The sequence below is a fragment of the Lissotriton helveticus genome, chromosome 1_1, assembly GCF_964261635.1.
Source record: "Lissotriton helveticus chromosome 1_1, aLisHel1.1, whole genome shotgun sequence".
Lineage (NCBI taxonomy): Eukaryota > Metazoa > Chordata > Amphibia > Caudata > Salamandridae > Lissotriton > Lissotriton helveticus.
Window position 1 is genome coordinate 853,151,565 of NC_136057.1, and position 13,272 is coordinate 853,164,836.

General features: G+C 43.4%; 1 protein-coding gene across 2 annotated transcripts in view; it reads right to left on the reverse strand.

Moving 5' to 3' along the window:
• Nucleotides 1-13,272, reverse strand: part of UTP20 (UTP20 small subunit processome component) — a 1,109,880-nt gene that overhangs the window by 914,234 nt on the left and 182,374 nt on the right. For both annotated transcript variants that reach the window (XM_078675325.1, XM_078675316.1), the window contains exons 9-10: nt 8,940-9,086; nt 3,399-3,533 (exon numbers count right to left, since the gene is read on the reverse strand). In XM_078675325.1, the coding sequence (XP_078531451.1) occupies nt 3,399-3,533; nt 8,940-9,086 (282 nt within the window). The remainder of the gene's footprint in view (nt 1-3,398; nt 3,534-8,939; nt 9,087-13,272) is intronic.

A 13,272-nucleotide genomic window follows, 5' to 3' on the forward strand; every position in this document is an offset into this window, starting at 1 on the left:
ACTGTACAATAAACAAATTCCAATTCCACTGGCTGAGAGCAAAGACCCTCACATCTGGAGATCAGAAACTCATCTGTTGTGGCAGGCTGGCTAGGACCAGTCAGTCAGTAAACCAGTAGTTGGAAGGTCTTCATGAGGCCTCTTTAAGTTGCCCTAAGTTGATTACTAAATCCATCACTCGAATCAGTGTGGGTTTATTTATACAAAATGCTTTGTACCAAACATCTGTGGTTTCATTAAAGCCATTATGTAGCTGTGAAACTCGTTTTTGATTAGTACCCAGCACATGTAGTTAAAATGGCTTCCCTGATCACTTGCTCTGGCAGCAATTGAACTGACCAGCACAGGGACGTATCTGCTTGTGCAGATATGCCCACACATGTAATATAGTGCACTCTGCCTTAGGGCTGTAAGGCCTGCTGTAGGAGTGACTTACCTACATGACATGCAGTGTCTGCAGGCATGGCATACTATGATCATCAATGATTATTAATTTGAGTATTGATTTGTGATTGACCAACAAGGACAATAATGAATGAATTAAGTTTTTGATTGTCATGATGAATAGATAATGACAGATAAACCGAATAATACAAATTGAAATATTGTGTTCAAGTAATTAATAGGTTTAGGTGCATATCACCAAGTGAACAGTGCGCGACTGCACGAGTATTATTACTTGTTCTAACAGAGATACAGTGCAGTCTGCCATGTTGTGTTTTCACGTTTGTCTGCATCAAGGCATGCAGCCTGCAGTGTCAGTCTGGATGTGTTTGGAGAGGGGTCCCTTAGGGTGGCACAATACATGCTGCAGCCCTTAGGGACCCTCTTTACCCTTCTTGCCCTAGATACCAGGGGTACATTAACTAGGGGCTTACAGGGAGTGCTAAAGATATTGCCAATTGGGGAAACAATTGTACAATTTTGGGAAAGAGAACTGACACTGGGGATCTGCTTAGCAGGGGCCCAATGCACTTCGAGTCAAAATTGCATAGAGTAAGAGGCAAAATTGGGCATAGAGTAACATGTCAAAAAGGGGCACTTTAATTACAAGCACTTTTTGAGAAAGTCACAAAACACAAATATAGCTGTATATTGCGTTTTATTCATAAACTAGACTCAAAAAACTGAAATTTAAAAAATAGTTGCATTTAATTGGTCGATATATTTTCAGTTCATGAATCTGAAAGTGTCTATTTGTTGTTCTAACCTTGTAAGTTTATTTACAGAATGGCAATCTGACTCACAAATCATGGTAAAAAAGTTTCCAGAAGAGAGTGAGCAAGACTGAGGTAGTCGAGTAGTCCAACACCACAAGGAGGTCTCCCCAGTGATCCTGACCTGAGATCTGCTGATCTCTGGCCTGCCTTGAATCTTCAATTGAAGCCTGCATCCCCTTTCTGGAGAACCCCCCCCCCCGACAGTGACCAGAGCTGGTAAGAAAAACCTGACACCTAAAGACACTCCTGCACCTGACGTCGCATGGCCTTGGGTAGCCCAACCGATGGTGTCCCAGCATCCCCAGGCATCCCAGCTTAGCTCTCCAACCGGTGGTCACCTCCAGAAGATCTTCGTCTCCGAACCTGCAGTCTTTGTTATATTGGTGTGTGAAGTTGGTTTTGTTTGAGAACTTGAAAAACTGCAAATATCTAAAAACTGCTTTACTTACCTTTGCTCTAGGAAATGTCCCAGTGAGATATCTAGGTATATCACACTGAGTAGAAAAAGTAATCTGTAAAGTAATGTGAAAAGTAATCTAACAGTAATTTCCACTGTATTCCAAGCATTTACAAACCTGTAACTAAATAATTTTTATTGAGCTTGCTTGTATTGTTCAACCTGCCTTGAAAAGTACCACTTACGCTTACCTGTGCCAGGTTTGCTTTGCTCTAGAAAATAAATATAACTAAATAATATTTTTTATACAAACTCGCCATGCATCACTGCAGAGCACTATATCTCATGTAATGTATAACTCACAGGCATACATACACCCAGTACATGCATTCAACATGAACACACTGCACTGCACAGCACAGCTCTATCTCTATACTGTCCCCTTCCCAGGCACACATACAAGTGCAGAGTAACCACTCCTGCACTGCACAGCACTTTACATCTAACGGATATAAGCCAAGGGACAAATTAAACACACAGCAGCTGAACTTTAGAAACATGAGTGAGCCTGTAAACTTAAAATACACCCTTTGTTCCTAGAAGTATCCTTTGTGCGCTCATCCATATGTTAACAGTGGTCCCTCATACTTCAATACGCACAAGAAAACGGCTACAGAGGTCCACCTCGAAGCTGGAGAACCAGGTTTGAGTCTCGGCAGGACGCTCAACATCCAGTGATTCTGGGCAAATCACTTAATATACCTGTGCCTAACAAAATGAAGGTGACTGGTGCTCATGTAAACCACTCCAATAACTTTGGGTCGAGTTTGCGCTATATCAAATTCCGCAAAAAAGGTAAAATTTTTAGGCCAGGTAGTTTAAAGTACATAGCATTAGCTACTCAAGTGCATGTCATTTTAAATCAGGGCTGAATTAAAATAACATTTTATTTCAGATGAGCAATCTAACTTTTCAATTAAGCTGCCCGCATCATATAACAAACTAAATGGCCAGTAAAAGTCAGGGAGTTTCAGCAGAGTCCAAAGAGTGTACCTTTACCACAAAGGAATGGGGAAACTTAATTGTGAGCTTTTAACAAATTATACTTTCAAGAACTCTCTGGAGTGATCCTCGATGCAGAAATGACTGAACCACAGAGTTACTCCAAGAGCACACAATCAGTCGGCTAGGACACCTTCAATACCTTTCATTGCCACGATCTCAGCGCTGTCATTGAAGCAGTCAACACATACACATAATTTGACAACAAAAATATATGTCCAGCCTACAGAACTCTATATAGCATCTCTGTATTGTCCAGAGTCCTCACGCCCATCATTCCTTTTGTTGTCTCATGGAAGAGTGCCCCAGTCTATTTTGCAAACATTTCTATTAATCATCTTGTAGTGGAAATGCAGACCTTCTGACTTCTATGACAATGTTTCTAAATGCTGATCCTGCTCCTTTGCACCTTACACCTCATCCTGGAGGCAGAAACGGCATGATAACATCCTACTTTTTAATCTACTCCAACATGTACCACCAAGCATAGCTGCCAGATAACGATAATGGATGGATGCCGGTGGCCGTGTCAATCAATGACCATAAGAGCAGTTACCAGCCACCTCCTTCAGTAGAAGTACCAGAGTATCAAAAGCTATCCTATAAAAGTGCATGAAAATAGGTCACTGCAAATTTGTAGTAGTAAAAGCCAGCACACTCCTTCATTAAAAACATTCTTTCTATAAGTTGATCAATATTTTATGAGAAACCCACATTACCTTTTTCACTGTTTCCTCCACAGTTGTACTTAGAAGGGAAACATGTTCATCAAGAAATAAAGTTCTAATAATCTCGAGAATTCTCTCACAGCAGCTTTCCGATAAGCAGGGTGTCTTGAGCATTTCAGTCATAGTCTACAACATGAATTGGAAGAATGGTGAATGTTTTATCATGCATTAAACCAACATAAAAGCATCAATCACTTCTGCAAGTCAACTGCAAATTCACATATTTCTATATTTTGTTAATTATAGGCCGCCTAAAATGTATAGCCACAAGCAACAGTAAATAAACACCTATCTATTCTTAGGTTTATCAATTAAACTCAGTAAAAATATCTAGAGTAGGGTGAGTAAATTCAGTGGTGCCAGTTAAATGTCGTCTTAAGGGTTTGTAACCTTCAGCAGGCAACTGAATTACTAACTGGCAATTGGGTTTGCCACTGCAGTGCCCAGGGCATGAAATTGTGTTTAAATATTCAACATCTTGAAAAAAAATTCTTATTGGTCACCTCATTCATCAACTTAAATCCCAGATGCTGGTGAAAAAGTCAAACAGGCATCTTTTCTGTATTTTTCTCCAGGTAAAATTGCCTGTATTCCTTTTAAATAACAAAAGGAAAAATTTTGAAGATCTCAACATGTAAATTTCTTTCTTTAGAGGCACTGCTGGGCTCTTCCAAGCTATGGTAGTACAGTGGTCTGTAAGTTGGCTGGGTTAGTGTGCAGCAAAGGCTGGTACGTGACTTACACATCAGACAGCAATCACTTTGTAGTCACACAATACAAGTGGTGCTACTAAGGGGGACATACAACGGAGTGTGATGAGTAAACTTAGCTCATAAGCAGGGTAATCAAATCACAACATTATTGAAGCTTTTGTTCCAAATCATTATAAAGGAGACCAAAGAGTTGTGCTAGTCTGTCTGGGAGATTATAATGATATTCAGCATACAAAACTGATTGAAAGAGCCTGTAATTGTAAAGCTCCGTTTGGATAGGCACTACGTTGTTCAAAGTACATATGCAATAAAGTGCAAAAATGGTTTACCTACAAATATTTCTAGGCCTCTTCTGCATTTAAAATGCATTTCATTGCAACGCAATATGGATTCCAAACAGAGATGCTGCTTGAGTGTACACAGTAAAGAATATGTATTTGTTAATACAGTCTGTGAGAAGTTGGCCTGGTATATGATGTTCACTATTCTAGTGAACACCTTGCATCAGTCCAAACAACCCTTATGGTGATGGTTGTAAGTCAACCTTATAGACCAGCTATCCTAGTGGTAGCGTGGACAGAAGAGTCTTAGGCTAAAAGACTCTTGAGAGCGTGTAAAGCCAGCTGTTTTACCATATGTAACCCCTTGAATACCAAATGAAAGGACACCACACAGGATATATATAAAATATATATGTATTTATTTACTAACACACTCTTCTGAACACTTTATGAGATCAGAGGCAAAAGCACATAACAAGTTACTCTTAGAAATGCTTTAAATAGCACAATTTACAGTTAGGCCCTAAGGGCGCCTAAAACCATATACTAAGTAAGTGGTATAGGAACCACGACTCGGGAAAAGGAAAGGCCTAGGGCCTAGAGAATCGCTGGGGCTACACTATCTGAACCTTAGGTTAGGAGTGGGAGGCCCACAGGCGGCGCGTGCAGTGTCAGTACACTCATGCGAGAGTCAATAGAAAGTCAATGGGAACTTAAAAAGGTAAGTAACGAAGATGTAGGACACTTCCGGTCTAAATAGGAAGATACAACTAATAAACCAGACACTAGGATAGTCAATCCCTACAGGAGCACCGAAGTACTCGTGTTACCTCACCCACGGGCTGCGGGTGCATAGGTGTCAAAGTGTGTCGGGTTTTCTCGTTGATTGCTATGGAGCCTTGGAAGAAGATGCTGTAGGCGACCAGGAGGAAGATGTCCGGGTGGATCCAAGGGTAGATCAGAGTTGAAGAAGACCTGAAAGCAGAGGGGACAGAGTCTAGGTCACTAGCCAGTGACCGGGTGGAACCAGGAAGGAACCAGACGTCGTCGAGGAGCAATCAGGTGCTGTCGTGAAGCTAGTCTTTGCAGCCACGCGGACTAGGAGGCGTCGAGGACGACCAGGTGCTGGAGAGGAGCTGTCCCACGAAGGTTCTCACAGATGGAGGGGTCGACTTCAAGATCGGAGCCAACAAGCCTAAGCAAAGGCAACCCACGCAGGATACACAAAAGGCTTCTGGTGCAGACCAGGAGGGTCTGAGGTACTTCACCTCCTCAGGAAGCAAGGCCAGTCTGGAGCAACCAGACCAGCGATGGATTTTCAAAAGGATCGTCGTCACAGGGCAACTAGCCAACTGGCCAGCAACCGGGACAACGCGTCGAGCAGAACACAAGCAGAAGGGCCCCACGCAGATCTTGTGGAGTGTGGAGGGCTGGTCTTCGGTGCACGTGGAGCTCGGTGTCGGGGTGTCTCAGTCCCCAGGGCACAGCTTCGAGGATGCCTCAGGAGCTGCGCTGTTAGCAAGTTGAAGACTTTCCAAGTTGCCTGGTTCCACGGGTTCTGACGCCTTCCACGGGGCTCAGCTGTGCTGGAGTCGTGCAGTGGGGTCAGAGAGGTCCGGGAGTCGAGGTCTTGTCAGGCTCTGTGCTCGGGTTCCGGCGGGAACAGGGACAAAGCAAGCCGTCGAGTTGCAGGATGGTGCCTGGTTGCCCAGGGTGGTCACTCAGCTCAGGTGAATGTCGAAGGGTCCAGAGTTTCGTTTCAAGTCGATTCCAGGATTAATCTAATCTCCTGGGGTTCAGCTCCTACCTTTATACAACTAAAAGGGGCTGGATTACTTTCTAGGTCCCTCCTATGGGTGGGACCAGGAAGGGGGGTGGTTGCACCCCCTTTCCTTTGTCCAGTTTCGCGCCAGAGCTGGGGCTGGAGTGCCCCAGCACCGGTTTGAACTGGACTATGCATGGAGCACCTAGTATACCCCAGGCAGTGTCTCAATCTATTCAGCCCTCCCTGTCCCAATACACAAAGTCCTGTCTGGGGTGGTGCTCGCACCTCTCCAGGCAGGAAACCTATTGTCCAAACCTCCGTGACTGGAAGGACTCCCAGCAGCAGGAGGTCAGACTTGTGTCTGTGGCAGCAGCGTCCATTTTGTGACGCTGGGGCTCTGGTTAACTTTAACAGGGATAGTCAGCAACAACATGTCTTCTCCCTCTAGAAGGGTGGAATGCTACCCCCGTCGCCAGAATTGGCAAGGGGGTAGTATTCCAAAGCGTATGACACCTTACACGACATGTTTAGATAAAGCCAAACCAAAGTTAGCATACAAACGCGAGGATTATAATGCACTTAAGAGTATATGGTATGGCGATATCATAGAACAGCTATAAGGACATCGCTCCGCAAGCTGCAGACCGGCTCAGCTCATGCTAGAGCACCATCTCACACATAACCAAGCATTCTGCCTCCAGGATTGTTAAGGCCTGCCATAGGAGTGACTTATAGGTTACTGTGTGTCTATATATAAGGGTAGATGTAGGAATACTATAGCTAAGCAAGGGGTGATTACACGACCTTGCCCCAGCTGAGTGATCAGCCAGTTGTGTCAGTTTGAGTGGCCAGCCAGTTGTGTCAGTTTGAGTGGCCAGCCAGGGGTGGCATAATACATGCTGCAGCCCCTGGTAGGCCTTGGTTACACCTATGCCCCGAGTACCTAGGGTACACTTCTACAGGGGCTGATAAGGTGAGCCAATTCCCAATTGTGGATGTACCTGGAGTACATGGTGTGAATTTAGAGAGAGTGCATCTGGGCTGTGGGTCTGATTAGCAGGCCCACAGCCACATCTAAGTCGAAAACCAGTAAAGCAAAAGCAAAAAGTGGGGGTGACCATAGGAAGCAGACCCTACTCTCCTACACAGTCTATATAGAATCATGCGAATGCTTGCCTCTAGTAATGGAAATATTACTAATTTCATTAGAGTGCCTGGGGGTGTGGCGTGGTTGTAAGCTTTTTCGTAAGCTTTCCCTTATAAATTTTGACTATTTGTACAGTAGGCTCTATGCAAGAAACAATATAGGGGTTTTCAGATAAGAGAAGCCTATGTTAAACGATTGGATTACAAATACAGCATTCATTTCCATGATGTTGAGCCTGGGGTTTGTCTTCCTTTTAATTTATACAGAAAGGAGGACTGCTATAAATTATAATTGTATAGCAAAAACTGTGAGAAGACGTAGTAGTTTCCGCTGACAAGCAAGTACCTTAGTAGCACGATAACAGATAGAGGGTTAGCATGGAATATTAAGGCTATTAAACAGAAGCACAGGTTTTCTGATAGGCACATTAATACGAGTCAATTACAGTATCATAGATTTACACATGGTATCAAACTGTGATCTGGAGGCAAGAGGACTCTGCAAACATGACACTTACTCCACAGACATTTCAATATTATTATTCTTCTTTGGTCATCCTTCTAGTCTATTCAACTGAATTATTAGTTAAATAATTGGACACCCTGCTGATGAGGCTCGGAGGTCAGTGGACTAAAAAAAAGATAAAATCATTTTCCATTTATTTTAAATTACAAACATTCATTCCTAAAACAGATTGCTAATTAGGTGATGCATCTGCCAAAAGTGAATATACTGAGGCTATCCTTCACACGTACGCCTTTGTGCAGGGAAATAAAAGTTATGAACCTGAGAAAGGTCACAAGATTTCAGTATTTATTTGAACTGTTAGAATGATATAACTTCCCATGTCAGCTCTCTTACCAAGTGGATTTGTCATGTTTTTCCCAGCACACCCTTCCATTCACATCTAATAATCTGCCTGCAGATGGCTTCCTGACAACCTTTAGATTTGGATATGAACTTTCACACCATCAGGCTACTGAATATCACCAACCTGACCACTCCCCTTCTTTTCTTAACCTACAAAAACTCCAACTAGCATCCAATCCGTGCAGGAACAGGATCAAAATCATTTGCATGGTCTACAAATTACACGCAAAACTTGCACCCACTTACCCCTACAGTACGATTCGTCCTCGCAGGTATAAGAGAAACCTACTCTCTCTGCCCGCAACCTCATATTATCTGTTCTCCTCTCAACATGTGAGCTAAGAGGGGATATATGCTCCGATGTGACCCCAAAACTGTGTAACCTGCTTCCTGTGTATAAAATAACTCTTCCCCTTCCTTTTAGCATTAGAAACCCTGAAAACACTTCTCTTGTGTTAGTGTGTACATTCTCTTTCTTTGTGTACTCATATGGAAATGCAACTAGACATTATTTGGTTTGGCCATTTAGCACTTAATATAAAAATACCTGTATATTTTCCACACACATTTTTTAAATCCCAAAATGTCTGTTAGATGAAGTACATCTAGAACTTCTGTTTAGTTGCCACCATGAAGATTTACATAAAACTAGCTCATTCCTGGCAGCTTTTTATTTTGACTCGCACATTATTCAGACAAACCGGTTGTGTCACAATTATAAGTGTGCACTACTATGCAAGTACATCCACGACTTACCTGACAAACGTCTTTTGGTCTTGGAATCTTAGACCCTTCTTCATGTTCTACAAGAAGGAGATACACTTGTAAGACTCTTTCAATTTGATCAGAGCATTCTAACTTGTTGCTTGGTGTCATTTTCTCACAAAGTCTTAGAAGAGATTCCTAGAAGAAAGAGATTAGACATGAGTTAATCAAGGAGTGTGAAGACGACTTCTGCTTGAAAGAAACAGCACTATCCTGCATTTGTGGTGACGGTCAAGACATGTGCCTTCATCTCTCAAAGTGCCACCACGCGCCCTGCACAAGAGTAAAGCTTGCTGAGCAAAATACATGTTTATAGTGCTTGTTTGACTTTGTTTGTGTAGTGAAAACACATGTGCAAGGTGTGAGATTGTTTTCTATGCAAAAAAAAGTAAATGGCTCTGAGATGAGGCATCTTTTTTCCATACACGCAGGGCCCTTTGACATGCAATATTTTAATTTAAAATGTGCCCTGAATGGCGGAAACGTACAGGGAAAATGAGTGACAATTGTTCTGTCCTCAATCCGAAGATATAATCAAGTCGCAGCGAGACAATTCTGTATTGCCCTGTTCTACACTGCAAGATAATGGAAAATCTAATGAAGGAATTCCAAACTACAACCCAATGCCCAAATGTTTAATCCAAATGTCCTGAAAGTCTAAATGAGATTAGTACACAGACATCATGAAGGCGCCGCAGTGCCCCCTAAACATTTAACATATGTGAATAGTATAATTACACCTACTGTTGTCGTCCTCCTTTTTAAACGTGCATTAAATAGTAATGTTCCCAAAAGAAATCTCGGAGGGGGGGGGGGGGTGGCAGGGTGATTCAGAGGGTGTTCCTTACAAAATATCAGAATGTATTTATTTATTGTGAGCATTTACATATTGTGATCCCAAACTTAAGATGATTACTTTATAATCCACTATGGCTATGTTTGCAGTATGTGCAGGTTATGGAAGCATTGGGGGAGATCAAGGTACTTGAGTAAAACAAGATTCCTATCAATTTATTCAGAATACAAGTATTGGGAAAAGAACATTTTAGTTCTTTCCTGAAAAAGCCATGAACATGAAAGTTAGAAACTCCTAAATTCAAAAAACAAAAGAGGCTACAGGCATTTCTGGTCATAGTGGCTAATCTAGTGTTAATATTTGTCTTTAGTTAACAGCAGTGTTGGCCAAAAGTCATTTGGGCTTTTTATCAGCAGTGTGCAAGTGTGTTCTACATCGCACTATACTACATGTCTCTAGGTGCTCAGCCACAGATCTGACAAAGAACAAAATTACACTACCCTTGCCCTATCTGTAACTCCCCTAAATCCAGTATTTAGGGGCTCCCTGAAAATTCCTTCCTCAGATCCCGATAAGAAAAGAAGAAAGAAGATCAACAAGAAGACCCGCCGTGCAGCTTCTAACAACAGGGCGACACAGACTGGCTTGGCCCCAGCCGTACCGGCCTGTCGATCCTGGAACCTGCTCCTGCTTAATCCTGGCGACTCCTGCGGACAGCAACCTTGGTACCCCTGGAGGACCTGCCTGCCTTGACCCTCTTGAAGACTGGGACTCCCATAAGCAGAGGCCCTGCTTCAACAACCCTACCCCTGGTGCCAGCCAGGAAGCACCAGACCAACCCATTCTGCACCCGCCGAGCCCGGCCCGTGCCAGAGTGATCCAAGACCACGAGGACGTCCCCCCGTGACTGGGACCCGAAGTCCAGTGCCCAAAGATCCTCCTCGACGAACCAGACGACGCCTACAGCCTCAGAACCAGGAACCAGGGACGCCCAAAGACACCCCTGCACCCGGCGCCCTGCGGCCCCCTGTGCCTTCCTTTGGGGAACCTACCTCTTCTCCAAGATCCCAACTTACCTCTTGAAGTGGTGGTCGCACCTGAAGAATCACCGTCCCCGAGTCTGCATCCTTTGTTCTCTTTTTACCTTTCCCATTGAATAACATTGAGCGCCCGACGGCTCAAAAGCACCTTGCACCCGGCCTCCTGAGTGCCTCTGGCCGTGCACCCCGTATCCTATCCTACTTCCCCATTTGCCCTGAGCAAGTGACCAGGAGCCCAGCTCCCACAGCCACGTGGCCTACTAGCCAGCAGCCAGCAACTGAAGGCCCCCTGCCCCTCATTGGATAATATTGGGCCTAACTACCTCTGCACCCGGCTGCCCCTTTGCCGCTGAGGGTGTACCAACTGTACCTACCTGACCCTGGAGGACCCCTGACTATGCCCAGAACCTTAACTTCATTGGTCGAGTGCTCACCTGGAAACCGATAACTCACTTTCCTGCCATTGGATAACATTGACTGGTTTGACTTGAAAAATCTTCTAAGTGTGAAGTTTTGAAACTTTAAAATATTCATCTAAAATCAGCCGAATACTCACCTGTGATCAGGAGAGAAGCCAGTACTGTACTTTTTAGCCCAGTACTGAACCGCAAAAGTAATCCTAACTGTGTTTACTAGTAACCTTAATTTTCTCTTACAGGAAACCATTGACTGTTTTTCTTTGAAATTTCTTCTGCCTACTTTTGTAAACTATTCCTAAAAAATCATACCAACTTCCGAAACTTAAATACTTACCTGTCTTAAGTAGAGATACCAGTGCTTGACCTAAGAGCCCAGTACTGGATTACAAAAGTAACGAGAACGTACTTTACCTGAATTTTCTCCCATTGGATAACATTGCTAGATTTTTCCTGAAAAGTTTCGAAGTGCGAACTTTTAAAATACCTTTATATTCCTTAAAAAGCATTGCAATAACCAAAACGTTTCTACTAAACTGTTTTCAGCTTCACCCCAGGACTGAATCTAGGATCCAATCCTGGAATTACAAAAGTAATCTACAAAGTAATTAACTGCATTTTTGTAGAAAAATCCATTGAGCTCAATGTTAAATTGTGTTTAGAATTGTGTTGCCTACTGCGACCCCTGTACCTATTGTATTTACAAAGTTATTACCATTCTGCCAAGTACTTACCTGAGATCACTCATAATTGAGAAAAGTATATTTTGATACTGGTCGGTTCTAAAAATAAAACAACTATATCTTTCGATATAAAAACTATTGGCCTGGAGTTCAGTCCTTGACTGTGTGAAACCTTTTGCTGACTGAGTGTGTACAACAAATGCTTTACACTGTCCTCTGGTACTGCCTTACTGCTCGACCAAGCTACCACTTTGGAGAGTAAGGTCAGCCCTGACTTTAACCTCTGTTATACCTCTGGGGTTTGTGGTCTCTATACACACTGTACCATACTTTGGTCCAGTATATATAGAGCCACTTTCTCACAATACTGACATCACACTAAAAGCTGCGCTAGTATTGGACAAAAGAATTTTCTAAAATTAAACTTGATTGGAGCAACAGTATAAAGGCGGCAATAAGGTTGGAGTACGAAGTATAAACAAAAGCGTGAAATATTTTAATAAGATTTGAATGCGAAAACACGATCCGACTTTAATAGGGAATCGCCCGGATAGAAGACGTTAAGGTTTTGTTAGACAAGAATTCATAAACCTATTAAAACTAGAGAAGGAATTCTTATTTCAGCACCCCAGACACCAGCTTCATTTATGATGATGGAGAAAGGGTATCATAATTGAAAAATCCTATGAAGAATTAGGCAGTCTGGGAGGGAATTCATTAAAACCCCAACTGTCTGAAAGTCTGAAAATGTCTTTACTAAAAACACTCCTACTCCTTCTAAAAAGAAGCGGGTAAACACTAAACAAACTTCTAAAGAGAAGCGTTCTCAATCCAGAGGTAGGTCTCCTCAAAAGGAGCCCTCTGAAAGGAGGTATAACCTCAGGAATAGGTATAATTTGAGAAAACCCGATAGATATCAAGATACTGATACAAGTTCATCTCGTACCTTTCAGACTTTTGTAAGAGAGTAGGGTCTGCTTCCTATGGTTTCCCCCACCTTTTGCTGGGTTTCCCTCTTTTTTCGACTCTAGGGGCTCATTAGGATGGCGGACGGACTTGCGTCCGTCCGCCACCCTAGAGGAGGAGGGACCGTCCGCAGGGGCTGCGGCGGTCCCTCCAGTGCAATTAGGATGTGACCGCCAGGATGGCGGTCACATCCTCTATCTTTAACATTGCGGCGGGTGCAGCTTCAAGCTGCACCCGCCGCAATGTTAAAAATGCATGCACTGCATTTGCGTGCACACAGCGGCAGGCACCGCGCGGTGCCTGCTGCTTTGTTCACGCAGATGCAGGGGGGTACCATAGGTACCCCACATGTGCACCCCCCAACCCCCCTTCACCCAGGGGGCCCGCAACGGGCCCCCGAAGTGAAGGTCTCTATGCTTTTCC